Source organism: Malus domestica, chromosome 04 (assembly GCF_042453785.1).
Source record: "Malus domestica chromosome 04, GDT2T_hap1".
Lineage (NCBI taxonomy): Eukaryota > Viridiplantae > Streptophyta > Magnoliopsida > Rosales > Rosaceae > Malus > Malus domestica.
The window spans coordinates 17,997,084-18,017,569 of record NC_091664.1 but is presented as its reverse complement, the minus strand read 5'-3'; the positions used below and the strand labels follow the sequence as shown (position 1 = coordinate 18,017,569).

Below are 20,486 nucleotides of genomic sequence, written 5' to 3'. Positions count from 1 at the left end.
AAAGAAAAATTAATATGTACTCATTAGTTACCACTTTAACTGTAATGAAAAAATTAGGAACCATCTAAGTAATTAAGCAAGACTAGGTTTCATTATATATAGTTCGTTACAATAATAGAATAATAGTACGTAGTACATGCAAGTAGCTAGTCACTCAACATCTGAGGAGCTTCTAAGCAAAGTAGTAAACGTACTAGAAGTAGACATGTTCAATTACAAAACTTGATGATCAACTATGAATTCGGCTGTAGAACAGACGTTTTGCAGAGAGAATTTAGAAGTAGACATGTTCAATTACAAAACTTGATGATCAACTATGAATTCGGCTGTAGAACAGACGTTTTGCAGAGAGAATTTATGTATATTTCTCTATGTGGGAAGTGTATGTAGGTGAAGCCAACCAAGGCGAGAGGTTTAGACTCTAGAGATCCTCTCTCTTAGCCAATTCATACTCATAATCTGCTTTTGACTTGCTGTACTTCTTCTTCTTGTACACAAAACCTGCCAATCCAACCAAGCAAACAGACCCAAGCGCAAAACCCGCCATTGTTGCCCTATTCTTATTCTGCTCAGAGTTATAAGCTTCATCAGATTCTAGCTCACCGAACTCACCAATCTCATCATCGGCTCTGTAGTTGGAAGGCAACACATTGGGCTGAGGAGCCAAGTTTGGAGGAGAAGTGAAATCATCAGTATCCGAAAATTGAGCCCGTTCGGAAGACGGTGCTAGACTTGGACCCTGAATGGGACTGTAAAAAGCATAGTAACTTTCAGGAGCCTGAGCTTCAATGTAAGGAGGAGGAGAAGGGTAATCTTGGAAGTAAGTAGGAGCAGGGAAAGGAGAGTAGTCTGGAGAGAGAAGCTCTTGAGCTTCAGGGGCAAATGTGTCAATGTAAGGTTGTTATGGTGGTTGTGGTGGAGTATTGTATTGATCTGAATCTGTTGAAGGGGCCAAATAGCCTCCAGTTTCGGGAGCCAGATTTTCGGCATAAGGAGATTGTGATGGAGACGAAGCAGCAGCTAGGGAAATCAGCTCATCATCTGCAGGGATGGTGTCATTTGTGAGTGAGGGTTGTGGGGATTGTTGTGAAGCCATTGCCACAGAGAGCAATGTGACTATGCAGATCATGCATATTTTGGAGAACTCAGATATTGCCATGGTTTTGGAGATTAGGGTTTTAGAGAATGTTGAAAGTCTGCTGCTGGACTGTGAAGATTTTGGAGAAGGGTTTATAATACATATATAGAGAGAGAGGTGATAAAAGAAGAGATTTTAGTTGCCTTTGAGAATTGTATTAATTGGTGGGAAAATAATTTTGATTTTAATTTGTGTGTGATTGTGATTCTTTGATATTTAGTAATTAAGTGAATGCGACAATTTTTTATAATACAACAATATATTTACATTAATTGGTGGGGGATTAGACTAAGTACACAATGGTAAGTGATGTGAAAATTAACTAACACAAATTAAACCATCTTGTTGACAATTGTAGTATGGATAAGTAGAGATCGTTTTGGACCGGTGATTAGGAGGGATTGCTAATCTACTCTAAACTGACTCAAAAACTCAAAAACTCAAAAACAAATTTAAAGACACTTAACTAGACTCTAATGACTCAAAACAAACTCAAATGACTCAAAACAGCTTCAAACAACTAAATAGACTCAAACTGGACAATAGGAATGACTTTGTATGAAAATTGATTTTAACTTGACTCAAAACACTTAAAACACAAACTAAGACAGATTCTAACTAATTTGACACTCTAAAGTAAAGGGGATTGGGTTTTGGATGAAATTAAAGTAAAAACAAGTGAATTAAAGACTTAAACAAAATTGGACGAATTTGGTGAATTAAATGGATGATGGGCTAACTAGAGGGTCATTCTCCGTCGCCAAGCCCGGATAAAGGAGGAGGGGGAGGGCGTCAGGTAGTCGACAGCCGGCACTCCATGATCACGTCGAATCCTTATGAAAATGAATCCAGAACAAAATCGCGCTAAAGCTAGGGCGTCACCCGTAAGTGGCGCGCTGTGTGGCCTGAGCACAGTGATAAGTGAGCAAGGGTCGCTGCATCTCCATCGGCACCCGGATGCAGTGTTAAATGAGCAAGGGGGCCATAGAAACTTCTTTTCGAACGACTCCACTCAAAGTTGTTTGGGAGCATATGCTCCTATCAATTTTACCCGGGACACACAAAAGAAGTACTTTGATCCTATTAGACGGGGGAGGGTGAAGAAGCTAGGACAGAAGGGTAGAGTTCAAGAGAGCAAAATGCGTTTAGGAACGTGGAATATAGGAACCTTAACGGGAAAATCTATGGAAATAGTGGAAGTTATGGTGAGGAGAAGGATAAATATTATGTGCCTACAAGAAACTAAGTGGGTTGGTAGTAAGGCAAAGGATCTAGAAAACTCAGGGTTTAAACTTTGGTATTCGGGCACAAATAGAACGAGAAACGGTGTTGGCATCATCGTGGACAAGACCTTGGTACAAGATGTTGTAGATGTCAAGAGGGTAGGAGATAGAATCATGGCAATCAAGATTGTAATAGGACAAGAACTTATCAATGTGATTAGTGCGTACGCACCTCAAGTAGGGTTGGATACGAGTTCGAAGGAGAAATTTTGGGAAGATCTTGGAGACTTGGTGCAAGGAATTGCTCAGACGGAGAAGTTATTTATAGGAGGAGATTTAAATGGACACGTGGGCAGGGAGACAGGCAACTATGGAGGTTTTCATGGTGGCCATGGTTTTGGGGAGAGAAACGAGGATGGGGAAGCTATCTTGGATTTTGCAATGGCATATGATCTCTTCTTAGCCAACACCTTCTTTAAGAAGAGAGAAGAACATGTGATCACCTACAAGAGTGGGTCGTCAAAAACACAAATAGATTTTCTTCTAATGAGGAAAGGGGATCGTATAACTTGTAAGGATTGCAAAGTTATACCAGGAGAGAGCGTGGCTAATCAACATCGCTTGTTGGTGATGGATGTACATATCAAAAGAGTAAGACAAAAGAACAAGACTTGGAAGTGCCCAAGGACTAGATGGTGGAATCTAAAAGAAGAAAAACAAGTCATTTTCAAAGAGAAGGTAATCACCCAATGTGTGTGGGATAGAGAGGGGGAAGCTAGCCAAATGTGGGATTCCATGGCTAGTTGTATCCGAAAAGTAGCAAAAGAGGTATTAGGAGAGTCCAAGGGCTTTGCCCCACACCAAAAGGAATCTTGGTGGTGGAATGAGGAGGTACAAACAAAGGTGAAGGCTAAGAAGGAATGTTGTAAAGCCTTATACAAGGAGAGGACCGATGAAAATGGTGAAAAGTATAGAAAAGCGAAGCAAGAGGCGAAAAAAGCTGTCAGAGAAGCTAAGTTAGCGGCCTACGACGATATGTATAAACGACTAGATACCAAAGAAGGAGAGTTGGATATCTATAAACTATCTAGAGCAAGGGAAAAGAAGACAAGGGATCTAAACCAAGTGAGGTGCATCAAGGATGAGGATGGAAAGGTTCTTGCTACAGAGAACGCGGTTAAAGACAGATGGAGAGGTTATTTTCATAATCTTTTCAATGAAGGACATGAAATGAGCGATTCTTTAGGGGAGTTGAGTAACTCAGAAGAGTGTAGAAACTACTCTTTTTATCGTCGAATCCGGAAGGAAGAAGTGGTTGTAGCTTTGAAGAAGATGAAGCATAAAAAAGCAATAGGCCCAGACAATATACCAATCGAAGTGTGGAAACTTTTGGGAGAGACAGGTATAACATGGCTCACTGACCTTTTCAATAGGATTTTGAAAACGAAGAAGATGCCAAATGAGTGGCGAACGAGCACTTTGGTGCCTATCTACAAGAACAAGGGCGACGTACAAAATTGCATGAACTATAGGGGTATTAAGCTAATGAGTCATACAATGAAGCTCTGGGAGAGAGTCATTGAGCATAGATTGAGGCAAGAGACACGGGTTTCGGACAACCAATTCGGGTTCATGCCAGGGCGCTCAACCATGGAGGCAATCTATCTCTTACGAAGATTGATGGAAAGATATAGAGATGGGAAAAAGGATTTACACATGGTCTTTATAGATTTGGAAAAAGCGTATGATAGGGTCCCAAGAGACATTCTTTGGAGGATTTTAGAGAAGAAAGGAGTACGAGTAGCATATATCCAAGCTATAAAGGATATGTATGAAGGAGCAAAGACTGCCGTAAGAACTCATGAAGGACAAACCGAAAGCTTCCCCATAACTGTAGGATTACATCAAGGCTCATCCTTAAGTCCTTACCTTTTTGCGTTGGTAATGGATGAGTTAACAGGACATATTCAAGATGATATTCCTTGGTGTATGCTTTTCGCAGACGATATAGTGTTGATAGATGAAACTCAGGAAGGGGTAAATGCAAAGCTTAACCTTTGGAGAGAAGTGTTGGAATCTAAAGGTCTTCGCCTAAGCCGATCAAAGACAGAATATATGGAGTGCAAGTTCAGTGCAAATGGAGGCCAAAACGAGTTAGGGGTGAGGATCGGAGATCAAGAAATACCAAAAAGCGACCGTTTTCGTTACCTAGGATCTATCTTGCAAAAGAACGGAGAATTAGATGGAGATCTCAACCATAGAATACAAGCTGGATGGATGAAGTGGAAGAGTGCATCCGGTGTGTTGTGTGACCGCCGTATGCCATTGAAGCTCAAGGGAAAATTTTATAGGACGGCAATAAGGCCGGCGATGCTGTATGGCACAGAATGTTGGGCGGTGAAACATCAACACGTACACAAAATGGGTGTAGCGGAGATGAGGATGCTTCGTTGGATGTGTGGGCACACGAGAAAGGATAAGATTAGGAATGAGGATATCCGGGGTAAAGTAGGAGTAGCCGAAATTGAAGGAAAGATGAGAGAAAATCGGTTACGGTGGTTTGGACATGTGCAAAGAAGGCCTACTGACGCTCCGATTAGAAGATGCGACTATGGGACAGAGGTTCAGGGCCGAAGGGGTAGAGGAAGACCTAGGAAAACTTTGGAAGAGACTCTAAGAAAAGACTTAGAGTACTTGGATCTAACGGAGGACATGACACAGGATCGAGCACAATGGCGTTCTAAGATTCATATAGCCGATCCCACTCAGTGACTTGGATTTTCCAAGTCTCCAATCGAGAAGTTTTCCTCACTCGGAAAATTAAGGGAACACTACCCCAACCTACATGCTCCACTCAGAAAGCTTCAACATACAAGCTTCAACAAAAGAAAATTCAAAGAACTTAGCGAAGAAGGCTTTGGTGTATTTAACACAATACGTTGAAATGAAGGAAAGCTTATTTATTGATATCCCCGATCAGCTACAAATATGTACATATACATGAGTCAAAATAAACACACAAGACGGAGCCTTCACAAAGGTTGCTTAGGAGAAGTCTCAGCAGTCGGTAGAGCCCCAGAAAGAGAAGGCACCGGAGGGGGATCATTTGGAGCCTCAGTACTGGACAGAACCCTAGAAGGAGGAGGCATCAGAGGTTGATCATTCGGAGCTTCATTACGCGGTACAGCCCCAGAAGACGAAGGCAATAAATGCCTTTGGAACAAACCCACAAATCTCTGATGATCAAGTAAAACCTGACCATCAGTTTCCTTCATCTGGTCAAGCTTCCTCTTCATGTTTGTAGCATAGTCATGTGCGAGCCGGTGCAACTGTTTATTCTCATGCTTGAGCCCTCTAATCTCCTGTTTGAGACTCATCACTTCAGCCGCCAAGGATTCAACTTGGCGGGTTCGAGCAAATAGGCGTTGGGCCATATTAGACACAGAACCTGCACACTGAACACTGAGAGCCAACGAATCCTTAACAGCTAACTCATCAGACCGTTTGGAAAGTAGTCTGTTATCTTTGGGAGTGAGAAGGTTCCTGGCCACCACCGCAGCGGTCATATCATTCTTCATCACGGAATCCCCAACGGTAAGAGGACCAGTAGGGGAGACGAAGGATGGGCGCCATATGTTGTCTGGAGAAGGCGGGGCTGCCTCTTCAACAAGGTTCAAGTCAAAACAACGATCGGAGGGGCCAGACATTTTCAAAGGTGTTGAAGAGAGAAGAGGTCGGACAAATCAAGATCTTAGAAGTGCAAGAATGAAGCTTCTACTGGTGGAGATTCAAGTGTGCTTTGGAACTTAATGTCAGCCTCTATAAAAATCTGCACTCGACGGAGCTTCGGAAATCGAAGAGGCGCCTGCTCAGAAATCGAAGAGGCGTTTGCTTTCTCAAAAGCTGGGCTGCTTAGAGATCACGAGGGTTGATCTCAGAAATCGAAGAGGCGTTTGCTTTCTCAAAAGTTGGGCTTCTCAAAGACCACGAAGGCCGATCTCAGAAATCGAAGAGGCGCTCGCTTTCTCAAAAGCTGGGCTCCCCAGAGACCACGAGGGCCGATCTCAGAAATCGAAGAGGCACCTACTTTTCCAGCCTTGTCAGCACCCGTCACACGCACACTCAGCTTTGCAGAAATTATGGGCATTCTGTCGAAGACTTCTGGGGAAGTAGAAAACACATGAATCTTACTGTTCAATCACCCACTTCCCACACGCAACAATAGCTCATGGGTACCACAGATAACTTTGCCAAAGTTCTCTGCCAAAGTTGAGCACGTGAAGCTTGCAGCTCCCACTACATCGCTCTGACCAAGAAGGGTAAAAGAATAGCAAAGAAACAGCACTAACAAAGTTTAGACCCATAAATTTTGAAGGTCTAGCTACCATATTATTACCCACAAGGGTAAAGGAACAGTACTATTGCTGGATAATTGGAAAGTCCCTGTGTGTCAACCTCTGTGCTTCGTGGCAAGGTAGACTAGCAAACATGCCCAACCTTTACTCACATTCGAGAAAACACTCCCAATAAGATTGCTTGCTCCAAAATCGAAGAGGCACCGTCCTCCGAATCTCGAGAGCCAGACTCCCAACATGACTACTTTCTTAAAAATCGAAGAGAGGGTAAAGGAACAGTACCATTGCTGGATAATTGGAAAGTCCCTGTGTGTCAACCTCTGTGCTTCGTGGCAAGGTAGACTAGCGAACATGCCCAACCTTTACTCACATTCAAGAAAACACTTCCAACAAGATTGCTTGCTCCAAAATCGAAGAGGCACCGCCCTCCGAATCTCGAGAGCCAGACTCCCAACGTGATTACTTTCTCAAAAATCGAAGAGACACTGCTCCCCGAATCCTCGAGAGCCAGACCCCCAGCATGATTGCTTTCTCAAAAATCGATGAGGCATCGTTCTCCGAATCAATCGAAGAGGCGCTCGCTTTCTCAAAAGCTGGGCTGCTCAGAGACCACGAGGGCCGATCTCAGAAATCGAAGAGGCACCTACTTTTCTAGCCTTGTCAGCACCTGTCACACGCACACTCAGCTTTGCAGAAATTATGGGCATTCTGTCGAAGACTTCTGGTGAAGTAGAAAGCACATGAATCTTACTGTTCAATCACCCACTTCCCACACGCAACAATAGCTCATGGGTACCACAGATAACTTTGCCAAAGTTCTCTGCCAAAGTTGAGCACGTGAAGCTTGCAGCTCCCACTACATCGCTCTGACCAAGAAAGGTAAAAGAATAGCAAAGAAACAGCACTAACAAAGTTTAGACACATAAATTTTGAAGGTCTAGCTACCATATTATTACCCACAAGGGTAAAGGAACAGTACCACTGCTGGATAATTGGAAAGTCCCTGTGTGTCAACCTCTGTGCTTCGTGGCAAGGTAGACTAGCAAACATGCCCAACCTTTACTCACTTTCGAGAAAACACTCCCAACAAGATTGCTTGCTCCAAAATCGAAGAGGCACCGTCCTCCGAATCTCGAGAGCCAGACTCCCAACATGACTACTTTCTCAAAAGCGAAGAGAGGGTAAAGGAACAGTACCACTGCTGGATAATTGGAAAGTCTCTGTGTGTCAACCTTTGTGCTTCGTGGCAAGGTAGACTAGCAAACATGCCCAACCTTTACTCACATTCGAGACAACACTCCCAATAAGATTGCTTGCTCCAAAATCGAAGAGGCACCGTCCTCCGAATCTCGAGAGCCAGACTCCCAACATGACTACTTTCTCAAAAGCGAAGAGAGGGTAAAGGAACAGTACCATTGCTGGATAATTGGAAAGTCTCTGTGTGTCAACCTTTGTGCTTCGTGGCAAGGTAGACTAGCAAACATGCCCAACCTTTACTCACATTCGAGACAACACTCCCAACAGGATTGCTTGCTCCAAAATCGAAGAGGCACCGCCCTCCGAATCTCGAGAGCCAGACTCCCAACATGATTACTTCCTCAAAAATCGAAGAGACACTGCTCTACGAATCTCGAGAGCCAGACCCCCAGCATGATTGCTTTCTCAAAAATCGAAAAGGCATCGTTCTCCGAATCTCGAGAGCCAGATACCACAGACCACTTTTTCAAAGTGCTCTGACAGAGTTAAAACATGTGAAACTGGCAGCTCCCACTACCGTGCTATGACCAAGCAGGGTAAAGGAATAGCATTACTACTTGTTGTTAGGGAGACTCCTATATATGTCGACCTCCATCCCCAACGGACAGGCAGACCTGCAAAAATGCTCAACCTTTCATCATATCTGAGAGGGCACTCCCAACGAAGCCTTTCGAAATATTCAGCTTTCTTTCCCCCCGATAATACCTCTGCAAACAAGCTATACTAGAGCAAGAATATCTCATATCATCAGGGTTAAAAGCAAGAGTATCCCATATCATGCTTTTTCCCTGTCTTTTCCTTTGGCCTTGTTTTTACCTGCAAGACAAGGAGAAAGAGAGCAATCAGTCAGCACTTGGATCAAGCTTCCAGCCAGGAACTGACTGCCTGGAACCCCTTACCTGATTACTTACCTGGCATTGCTCTCGAGTACTCATCTTCAACATCTTATGTTTCCAGGGAAGATTCCGCATCTGCTTGAGGAACAGATAGGGCAAGTGCGAAGGATACAAGGAAGCATGTGGAGACAAGCGTAACAGCACACGTGCCGATACACCCATTACTCTGTCAAAAGCAAAAGTATCCCATATCAGCAGGGTGGAACGTACTCTAGATTTGATGGACTTGTTTTGACCCTCAAATTCTTCAGTCGGCCTTATACTCTGGAGGAAACCAGAAAACCCTCCAGCTCAGTTCAAGAATAAGCCTGTGGAAAGTTACTTCTTCAAAAGCAAAAGTATCTCATATCATCTCTTCTCATTTTTCTTCTCTTTATCCTTCATGCTGCTGCAAGATGGGGAGAAGGTGAACAATCAGTCGGAGCTCTGATTGCTTACCTTGTCTGTCACCTCTTTCAGCAGACCCCCTAGCTCGGCGACTTGGGGGACTCCTACTACATGGTTTGTATCGCGCTTGACCAAGCCTGAGACTACAAGTAAGCTTCAAGTGAAATTGATACATTACCTTGTGCATCTCCACCAGTTAAAGATACCACCCCTGGATGGAGGAAGAGTACTTCCAGAGAAGATGCCACATCTACCTATGAGACAGATAAGGCAAGTCAAGACGACACCACACTCCGATACTTAGAAGTTTCGTGATTACGAGATCATTCTCCCACAATATTTCCTAATGTCATTTGTACTAAATCATTCACTTGTACTCACTAAAGGAGAGCTTGAACCTATGTACTTGTGTAAACCCTTCACAATTAATGAGAACTCTTCTATTCCGTGGACGTAGCCAATCTGGGTGAACCACGTACATCTTGTGTTTGCTTTCCTATCTCTATCCATTTATATACTTATCCACACTAATGACCGGAGCAATCTAGCGAAGATCACAAAAAGCGACCGTTTTCGCTACCTAGGATCTATCTTGCAAGAGAACGGAGAATTAGATGGAGATCTCAACCATAGAATACGAGCTGGATGGATGAAGTGTAAGAGTGCATCCGGCGTGTTGTGTGACCGTCGTAGGCCACTGAAGCTCAAGGGAAAATTTTATAGGACGGCAATAAGGCCAGCGATGTTGTATGGCACAGAATGTTGGGCGGTGAAGCATCAACACGTACACAAAATGGGTGTAGCGGAGATGAGGATGCTTCGTGGGATGTGTGGGCACACGAGAAATGATAAGATTGGGAATGAGGATATCCGAGGTAAAGTAGGAGTAGCCGAAATTGTAGGAAAGATGAGAGAAAATCGGCTCCGATGATTTGGACATGTGCAAAGAAGGCCGACTGACGCTCCGGTTCGAAGATGTGACTACGGGACAGAGGTTCAGGGCCAAAGGGGTAGAGGAAGACCTAGGAAAACTTTGGAAGAGACTCTAAGAAAAGACTTAGAGTACTTGGATCTAACGGAGGACATGACACAAAACCGAGCGCAATGGCGTTCTAGGATTCATATAGCCGACCCCACTTAGTGGGAAAAGGCTTTGTTGTTGTTGTTGTTGTTGTCTATGTTGTACTATTGGAATTTAGCTATTGAAATGCCAATTCGGTGACCCAATCCATATTTTTATAATTCATCACTAATTAAACATTTTGATGACACAATAACCAACATAGCAGAGTGCAACGTTGTGCACGCAGACAGAGGAAGCTAACACAATTGACAACCTCAACACCAATACAAATAGTAGTAATATACAAATTCCATGCTTCCAGAATAATCTAAAGTTTCTCAGACCATTGAGAAAACACAATAAGTCTCTTAGAATTCATCTGTTGGAGGAGCTCCTGAGAGAACTCAGAGTTTTAACAGCTCCTGCTCTCAAGATGTATTGGTAATGCAAGGCAGCAATGGTAGCTCCAATGAATGGTCCAACCCAGAAGATCCACTGAATAATTAAACAACAAACATAAGTAAAATAATTAGAAGAATACGAAGACATAGAATTAATTATGAACTTTTTGATCAAAAGTAAAATTAAATAAAAAAGGAGACGACAATAAAGGGTATTACACTGCGTTATATATATCGGTTGATTATCTGTTTAGTGTTTCATTCTGTGTTTGTTCTCAACTAAAAGTTAGTAACTAAGAGAGCATGGTCAAAGTGCATACTTGGTCATTCCAAACCTTGTCATTGTTGTAGATCACTGCAGCTCCAAAACTTCTAGCTGGGTTGATACTAGGCCTGGCAATTCCTGACACGACCCGATAATCCGACACGACACGACACGAAATTAACAGGTGTTCGGGTCGACACGATAACGAAACGGGTCGTTATCGGGTAACCCGATAAGCACCTGTTAAGATAACGGGTTTGTTCGGGTATACACGTGGGTAACACGATACACGATAAGCAGAATATTAATTTAATAATTTATAACCCTAAAAAAATACTATAATAATTATATATATATATTAATTTAACAATTTTATACCCCTAAAAACTATAATAATTATATATATATGTATATATATTAAATTAACTATAATAATTATAATAATTATATATACTATAATAATTATACCCAAAATATTAACTATAATAATTATATATATATATATATTAAATTTTATACCCTTAAAAACTATAATAATTATACATACAAAATAAATAGATTTAAATCTACTTAATAAATAAATATATATATACACACACACACCATTGAACTTCATGGGATACGAATTATATGAAACTAATTTCAACGATCCAACCGTCAAACATGTTTGTATATACTTCAAGATCGCATATGCCAAAAATTGCAAAAAACAAACATTCAGAGAGCAAGTAACGGGACAAAACTTTTTTACGGTTATAAATGAAAAATCACGATTTAACGGTCATTTTAACTCCGATTTTGATGATTTTTTACAACCACACTCCTTGTGTAGTATCCCACATCGACGACGTGAGGGTTGTCCTTGGGCCTTATATGTATTCGCTCGCATGTACTCTTGAGAGACGCGTTTTGGAGCTGCGGCTTGCAAAAACAAATCCGTGAGTGGGGTCGGACCGGTGCGCCGGGTTCCACCACAAAGCGGACAATATCTCTGCGGAGGAAGGCGTGGTATACTGTTTGGTATCAGAGCCAGACTCACGGCCGTTCGGTGTGCCGACGAGGACGTCGGTCTCCCTAAGGGGGGTGGATTGTAGTATCCCACATCGACGACGTGAGGGCTGTCCTTGGGCCTTATATGTATTCGCTCGCATGTACTCTTCAGAGACGCGTTTTGGAGCTGCGGCTTGCAAAAACAAATCCGTGAGTGGGGTCGGACCGGTGCGCCGGGTTCCACCACAAAGCGGACAATATCTCTGCGGAGGAAGGCGTGGTATACTGTTTATTGTAGTATCCCACATCGACGACGTGAGGGTTGTCCTTGGGCCTTATATGTATTCGCTCGCATGTACTCTTGAGAGACGCGTTTTGGAGCTGTGGCTTGCAAAAACAAATCCGTGAGTGGGGTCGGACCGGTGCGCCGGGTTCCACCACAAAGCGGACAATATCTCTGCGGAGGAAGGCGTGGTATACTGTTTGGTATCAGAGCCAGACTCACGGCCGTTCGGTGTGCCGACGAGGACGTCGGTCTCCCTAAGGGGGGTGGATTGTAGTATCCCACATCGACGACGTGAGGGTTGTCCTTGGGCCTTATATGTATTCGCTCGCATGTACTCTTGAGAGACGCGTTTTGGAGCTGCGGCTTGCAAAAACAAATCCGTGAGTGGGGTCGGACCGGTGCGCCGGGTTCCACCACAAAGCGGAGATATTGTCCCTATATGAATACAATGATTAAATTTGATCTTCAATTTAAAATATTTACACTAGTGGATACCACAAAATCTTATGTTATACTTAATAAAAGTATGAATAAACTCTTAGGTATTAGTGAATCTATTGTTTTGATGGGATACTCATTCTACGAAACTAGTTTCAAAGATCCAACCATCAAACATGTTTGTATATACTTCGAGATCGCATACGTCAAAAATTACAAAAAAAAAACATTCAGAGATCAATTAACGGGACAAAACTTTTCGACGGTTATAAAAAGAAAAATCACGATTTAACGGTCATTTTAACTCTAATTTTGATGATTTTTTGCAGCTACACTCCTTGACCTTATATGAATACAATGATTGAATTCGATCTTCAATTTAAAATATTTACACTAGTAAAAACCACAAAATCTTATATTATACTTAATAAAAGTATGAATAAACTATTACGTATTAGTGAATCTATTGTTTTGATGGGATACTCATTCTACGAAACTAGTTTCAAAGATCCAACCGTCAAACATGTTTGTATATACTTCAAGATCGCATACGTCAAAAATTACAAAAAACAAACATTCAGATATCAAGTAACGGGACAAAACTTTTCGACGGTTATAAACGAAAAATCACGATTTAACGGTCATTTTAACTCCGATTTTGATGTTTTTTTACAACCACACTCCTTGACCCTATATGAATACAATGATTGAATTCGATCTTCAATTTAAAATATTTACACTAAGTGGATACCACAAAATCTTATATTATACTTAATAAAAGTATGAATAAACTATTAAGTATTAGTGAATCTATTCTTTTAATGGGATACTCATTCTACGAAACTAGTTTCAATGATCCAACCGTCAAACATGTTTATATATACTTCGAGATTGCATACGTTAAAAATTGAAAAAAACAAACATTCAGAGATCAAGTAATTGGACAAAAAATTTCGACGGTTATAAACGAAAAATCACGATTTAACGGTCATTTTAACTCCGATTTTGATGATTTTTTACAACTACACTCCTTGACCCTATATAAATACAATGATTGAATTCGATCTTCAATTTAAAATATTTACACTAGTGGAAACCACAAAATCTTATGTTATACTTAATAAAAGTATGAATAAACTCTTAAGTATTAGTGAATCTATTGTTTTGATGGGATACTCATTCTACGAAACTAGTTTCAATGATCCAACCGTCAAACATGTTTGTATATATTTCGAGATCACATACGCCAAAAATTGCAAAAAACAAACATTCAGAGAGCACGTAACGGGACAAAACTTTTCGACGGTTATAAACGAAAAATCACGATTTAACGGTTAATTTAACTCCGATTTTGATGATTTTTTACAACTACACTCCTTGACATTATATGAATACAATGATTGAATTCGATCTTCAATTTAAAATATTTACACTAGTGGATACCACAAAATCTTATGTTTATACTTAATAAAAGTATGGTAGAGTACTATTGTCACAGCCCGTCCCGGAATTTTAATTCCGAGGACGTGAAAAGACGAAAATGCCCTTAAACGGGACTAAGGGGCGAAAATTTAACAATTGGTTTTACTTAAAGTTCCTAAGTTATTTGGTTTTAGGAACTTAAACTAGGCTTAAGTTTGGATTTTTATGTTGGAATTTATGAAATTGGGATTGGGTTGGACACGTGGGATCCCCACACCTCAAAACCCTCCCCATAACCCGTAACATTGTCTCTCTCTCTCCTCCCTCACGAAACTCTCAGTTCTCTCTCCCTCTCCTTCGAACTCACACGGACCACCACAAAACCACCCTAAATCTATACCAACGACGGAGTTAAGACCACCATCGAACTCCTGGAACCTCCACGATCACGTAGACACCATTTTCAGGTAAGGAATCCTTCGTTTTCGCGTTGAAAACTCGAGGTCCGAGTTTGGCACTATTCATGAACTTTTTGTTGGTTGATTTTTAGGACAATCCAAGCTCATAGTGAGCTTAGTGAGGTCCCAAGGAAGCTCGGAGTGCTTCGTTTGAAGGAATTGGACGTCGGGATCACGAGCTGCAAGTTTGGCCGGTTTTGCTTCGACTTTTCCGGTGAGATTTAGTTCTTTTTGAAGCTTAAAAGTAGTATATTGTGATTCTACATGTTTGGGGCTTCATTTTGATATATTATACGAAGAAAATGGGTGAGAAACGAAGGAGAACAAGGCATTTGAAAAATGCCCAGAATCCGGCCACCGGAGAAAAACCAGTCCGGCGAACTCGCGAGGAAGAAGGTGCGCGTGGGGGCGCGTGGGGGCGCGTGCTACAGTAAACAATTATTTTAAAAATATTTCGACGTCCATGACGTCGAGTAGATCACTGTGGTATATTCATATACCCAAATTGAGCACCGTATGAGAAAGTTATTAAGGATTGTTGGTTAGGTGTTCAAATAACGTTTTATAGTTTTTGCATTTAGGTGAAAATATGAATTGACGATCCGACCGTTGGATCGTCACCAAACTTTGATACGTTGTAATACGTAATATTTGAGGATTATAGGAACTTACAGATTGGGAATCCGATTTGCGGATCTTCCGAAATTGGAGTTGTAAGTCCATAATATAGAATGTTAACCGTCACCTAGTTTTGTTAATTGACGGAGATCCGACCGTTGGATGGTAATGAAATTTTAGGAGGTTATCCTAGAGATATATTGTGGACCTCTGGAAGTTATGGATTTAAAATCTGAGTGGTGGATCTTCCGGATCGAACTACGTAGTGACGTATTTTATATAAGTTATATATTCTATCGATATGAATTCTAAGGTTGGAATTGATTATTGTTTTAGGCGCCGATTGTCATGACGCCTTGGCGTATTGTGCTAGGGAGTTGTAGGGCGAACTCCAGGTGAGTGGGCAGTTTTGTTTTCCGTATATATATATACTTGACGTTTTCCCAGAAATTGAAATTTAATGAAAGTATGCTTTAAATGCAATGTATAAAATTATATGAAAAGTATATTGAAATGTGAATTGAGATGCCATGCATAAAAGTATATGAAAAGTATATAGAAATGTGAATCGAATTGCCATGCATGAAATGATATGAAAAGTATGAATTGAGATATGATGCATATGAATGAATGGTGCGGCGGACGCACAGGTGAGTATCAGGTGAGTATTTAATTACTGTTATGATGATGTTGATGTATATTGAGCTCAAATCCTGCACCATGGTTTAGTGCTTATAGTATTCACCGCATCGCACGCTCGCCTTGGATCCAAGTAGATGCTGGTCGCACAGTCCACGCGGAGTGGGTGCGACGGGCCAGTCGTAGAGTGTTAGTGAGATTTCGACTGGTGGGTGACCTTAGATTATGTGCACAGATGATTGATGAGAAAGCACTAGAGCGTAATATTAACCATTAAGTCGTACAGACTACATTAGGTGGTTCCGACTTATGTGCAGAAGGCCGTACAGGTCACAGAGGTGACTCCGGCAGAGTGAGAGTGATAGATTTTCAGCTCTAGGTTCAACCGTACAGGGCCATTAAAGGGCATCCGGTTGATTACTTCTTGCACCTGATATAATTATTGTTGATGCATTCATACTTAACTGTTGAATTCCGACATGGCATGGCATATTTGTACTGAAAAATGTTGAGTTAATGAATTGAAGTATTGAGAATATATGTATATATATTTATATTTTACATTTCTGGGAAAGTATACAAGTTTTACGGAGAGGGGTTACAATGTTTTAAAGAAAAGTTGGATTTGAAAGGATTTGTTTTACTGACCCACTCAATTTTGGTTTTGCGCCCCTCCAGGTTAAAGAATAGCTGAGGTGTGGTGGCTACGAGGAATTCAGCGGGGTTCTGACAGAATGGACCAAATTAGGACGCACCTTCGGGTGTATTAACTTTGAAGTTGTATAATTAAAGCTTCCGTACTGTGCAAATGGTTACGTCACTCTCACGTGACGGCCAGCATGCCCTCCTTCGGGACGGGGTGTGTCAACTATTGTTTTATTTTTTTTCATAATTATTTTGGTAAACTTCTCATAATTTGAATGATTTTTAATGTTTGGTTTTTCTATGCTTAGTTTATGCAGAAGATAGTTATGACGTGGAAAACCTTACGGAAAACATTATCAACATAACTTTTGAAGGCAATAGATCAAGCCAAAGTTCCAATGCAATTTCATGATGATCGATGTAAATCGAGGATTTTGTAAATTGAGGTTTAAACTTTTGAGAAAGATTTCACAACCTTGAAAACAAAAATTGTTTCATTTTGCATATCCTTGCACATTTAAAATTTGTAATAGATTAGTAGTGTATGTATTATTTTTTTATTAGGCTCTTATTTTCGAGTGTAGATGTAGTACTTAAACGACAAATGTGTTTTAATGTTTTGAAGTAATATTTATGTGTCAATGTGTGGTATGTGCAAATTTAAGAATTTTTTTTTTTTCTTAACGGGTCATAACGGGTCGGATCACTTTACCCGTTGGGTAAAGTGACACGACCTGTTAAGGACCCGTTAAGATAACGGGTGTGACACGACACGACCCGTTAAAATAACAGGTGTCACATGAAAACGACACGAACACGACTGACACGACCCGTTTGCCAGGCCTAGTTGATACCAGTGCCAGTGATTGGGATTGTGGCAAGGTGCACAATAAACACAGCAAACCCAATTGGCAGTGGTGCCAATACCTTTAATTAATCAACATAGACAAATCATTACAGTTCAGTAATTAAAATTAAAATTAATTTTCTTGAAACTAACTGCAAAATTAATTTATACTTACTGGGACATAGGAATTTCTTGCTTTTAGCTCCGGATCAGTGGCAGACAAGACAGTGTAGACAAGAACAAAGGTGCCAACAATCTCAGCACCCAACCCAGTGCCTGTGCTGTAGCCATCGGCAAGCTTATTGGCTCCACCACCATACTTGGTATAGTAAGCACTTTGGAAAGCTTTAACAAGCCCAACACCACATATGGCTCCCAACGACTGAGCCACCATGTACAATATGGCTCTCATCAGTGACACCTTCCTTGTCAAAAACAGCCCAAATGTGACTGCAGGGTTTATATGCCCCCTGCATACAAAAAATGCACATATTAGTAAACCATAAGTTGGATGCTAACTCGAATATGTTTTAGTGAGTAACCGATCTGGTGTTACTAATTCACTTAGATTATAACTTAGGGGTGGTTTGGGAGGGAGGTGCTTAAAAAAAAGCACCCATGAAAAAAAGCTGTGAGGGTTTTAGGTGTTTGGTAAACTGAAAAAAAATGGCTTATTTTGGGAGCTGCTGTGAGAATAAGCTGAAATCAAAGGAAAAAGCTGAAGTTGCTATTTGCAGCTTTGGAAAACTGGCTTTTTTTTTCAAAGCACACGGAGCTACAGTGCTCCTTTAATGAAAAGAACCACTATCAGACTGTTTTTTTTTTTCCAAAAGCAATTTTACAAAAAAGTTTACCAAACACTCTGCTAATTTATTTCACAGCCGCTTATTCTCATAGCACAACCGCTTATTCTCACAGCAGTTTTTTTTCAAAGCACAGTAATAACCAGCCCTTAGTGTGTGACAGGTGCTACTTATTCATTCAACCCTTAATTATAATTCATTACTCTATCATTTCTCACTACTTAGACTAACTACATGAACTTACAATTTGAGTGGACTAGGCGCACCACGTTTGGATGTCAATAATGTTAGAGATTCAAATTAATTTTTTTGTGTGTAAGTGACGTGGTATGACTAATCCATCTAATGATAACATTATGTGGACAACTTTAGGTGGACAACACTGCATCAGCGCGTGATGTTTTAGTTAGACCAAAAAATGACTCACTACATAGGTTTTACTTAATTCTTGAAAAATAATTAATGGGTTAGAGAAGGAGAGGATATTTGTTTAAGATCGAAATAAAACCCACCAGAGATGCCAGCAGTGCAATAAACAAGGACAAAGATCATGCCACCAAAGGCCCAAGCAATACCATGAATGCCAACTCCACCACATTGGTTTCCATTTAGGGTAGTGTCAGTCTGTTGCTTGTAACCAATCACAGTGAGCACAGTGACGTACAAAAACAAGAGGGTGGCAATAAACTCAGCTATGATGGCTCTGTAGAATGACCACTTCCCTAGCTCCTCTGGGTCAATCAGCGGCGCCGGCGGAGGATCCTGGTAGTCCTTGGCTGGGTTCCCACTTCCAACCTCAATGTCTTTAGCAATGGCTAGAGAGAGAAACTAGAGAGAGAGAGAGAGAGGGGGGGGGGGGGGAGGAGATGAAATGAAGTGAGTTTTTTTTAAGGTGGTGACGTTGCAAGAGGTTGTTTGTGGTTTTTGTGTGTGTGTGGGGGGGGGGGGGGATGTTTATATGTTATATGGGAGTAGTACAGTGAAGTGGAATTATGAAATTTAATATTTGGTCGGTCGTCCTTCAAGGTCACATATATTCTATTCTTTTATTTGGTTTTTAAGTTATCCTACAATTATTTGTCTGATTCGAATTCTTTATACACAATTTCAGTAAGGTATTAATGAACAATCAACTTCTGAAGTAGAATCTAGATTACTGTTTACGACTTGACAAAATTTTAAATTGCAAGTTTTAGTTTGTGTAACAACATCGATGTTGGGTTAAGCACCATGGCATATGACCCGAAAGGGTGGGAAGCAATAATAATAAAGAATATGAGACGAACGGTAAATTCAACGTCCAAACTTCAAACTCTTGCAAAAGCAAAAACACTAGAATGTATTTGATACTGGTGATTTTCAAGTTATTTCATGTATATATCTAGTCTATGTCTCAGTACCTTTAAGAGCTCGTTGAATGACACTAGTAGGAAAAACAACTTGCGTGACCAAAACACAGTATTGTCGCACAAAAAATGAAGGAAAAAAAAATTATTTTGCGCGACGAAGAAATTAGTCACGCATGAATACTTCGTGCGACAAACATTCATTGTCATCATGCAAAGTCAGTAGGAAAAACATGGGATAATTTTTTTGACGCGAAAAACATGAGTGACGAAGCAGGGGACCTTTGCCCAACAAAGGATTCGTCGCGCAAATTATTGTTAGTTTTTAGTCAAACCATTCAGTGCATGTGAATCTAAGGAATCAATATTGTATTTATTGCAGATGTTTGCAAGACGACGATGTTCATCGCCCAAGGTTTACGCGACAAAGACTTCGTCGCACAAAGGCCCTAACCTTCCTTTAAATATGCAATTCTGCTCTCCTTATTCTTCACAATTCTGTTCGTGCGAGGATGGATGATAAAAATCGGGATCAGAGCGTGCCCGCCAACTCGTATGATCTGAGGTAACATGTGGAGTTCGCGCATGTGATAGGTGTAGCCATTCAAAATAATTGTCCTACTGCTGAGTGGCATTCTTGGAAATATGTGCCCGAGAATGTGAAGAAGGCAGTGATGGATCAATTATTAGTAATTATACTGTTGATGGATGAATAATTAATTTTGTGACATTTTTTTGTTATATGTTGGAATTAATTATTTCCATATATGTGTAATAGTGTAAGTATACTCTTGATGATGATACGAACAAAGAGTTGATGATGTTGATGGAGGAAGAGTTGAAGGGAGGTTACAAGTGATGGCGTGATGACATGAAGCAGAATGGAGGACCATCCAAACAGTAGCTTTAAAGTTATGTTTTTGTGGACAATATTTAAATATCTTAGTTTGCTACTTTCAAGTTTCGTGGTTTTCAACATTTAGTACATGAAGTATTTTTCGTCCCAGAG

General features: G+C 40.8%; 2 protein-coding genes and 1 long non-coding RNA gene across 3 annotated transcripts; 1 reads left to right on the top strand and 2 right to left on the bottom strand.

Moving 5' to 3' along the window:
- Positions 1-421: 421 nt before the first annotated feature.
- Positions 422-1,159, bottom strand: LOC108173201 (uncharacterized). The gene is made up of 2 exons (XM_017331861.2): positions 961-1,159; positions 422-870 (listed from the first exon to the last, which is right to left on the bottom strand). The coding sequence occupies exons 1-2, from the start codon at positions 1,157-1,159 to the stop codon at positions 422-424; spliced, it is 648 nt and encodes a 215-aa protein (XP_017187350.2).
- Positions 1,160-10,470: 9,311 nt separating this feature from the next.
- LOC103408333 (aquaporin PIP2-1-like) lies at positions 10,471-20,112 on the bottom strand. The gene is made up of 7 exons (XM_070820211.1): positions 19,932-20,112; positions 19,532-19,554; positions 18,640-18,959; positions 17,504-17,798; positions 17,336-17,408; positions 11,041-11,123; positions 10,471-10,814 (listed from the first exon to the last, which is right to left on the bottom strand). The coding sequence occupies exons 1-7, from the start codon at positions 20,110-20,112 to the stop codon at positions 10,695-10,697; spliced, it is 1,095 nt and encodes a 364-aa protein (XP_070676312.1). The 3' UTR covers positions 10,471-10,694.
- LOC139195289 (uncharacterized) lies at positions 15,053-16,713 on the top strand. The gene is made up of 2 exons (XR_011580067.1): positions 15,053-15,592; positions 16,515-16,713. It is a non-coding gene; the product is annotated as an uncharacterized lncRNA (long non-coding RNA).
- Positions 20,113-20,486: the final 374 nt, after the last annotated feature.

What these genes read in the sequence shown, in the direction of transcription:
- LOC108173201 (XM_017331861.2), bottom strand. Translation starts at nt 1,159, where the DNA reads ATGGCAATATCTGAGTTCTCCAAAATATGCATGATCTGCATAGTCACA. An exon ending in TCTGGCTCCCGAAACTGGAG is followed by an intron (nt 871 to 960) that starts GCTATTTGGCCC and finishes TTGCCCCTGAAG; the next exon opens with CTCAAGAGCTTCTCTCTCCA.
- LOC103408333 (XM_070820211.1), bottom strand. Translation starts at nt 20,112, where the DNA reads ATGCCACTCAGCAGTAGGACAATTATTTTGAATGGCTACACCTATCAC. An exon ending in CAAGAAATTCCTATGTCCCA is followed by an intron (nt 17,409 to 17,503) that starts GTAAGTATAAAT and finishes GATTAATTAAAG; the next exon opens with GTATTGGCACCACTGCCAAT. An exon ending in ACAAGGTTTGGAATGACCAA is followed by an intron (nt 10,815 to 11,040) that starts GTATGCACTTTG and finishes TTAATTATTCAG; the next exon opens with TGGATCTTCTGGGTTGGACC.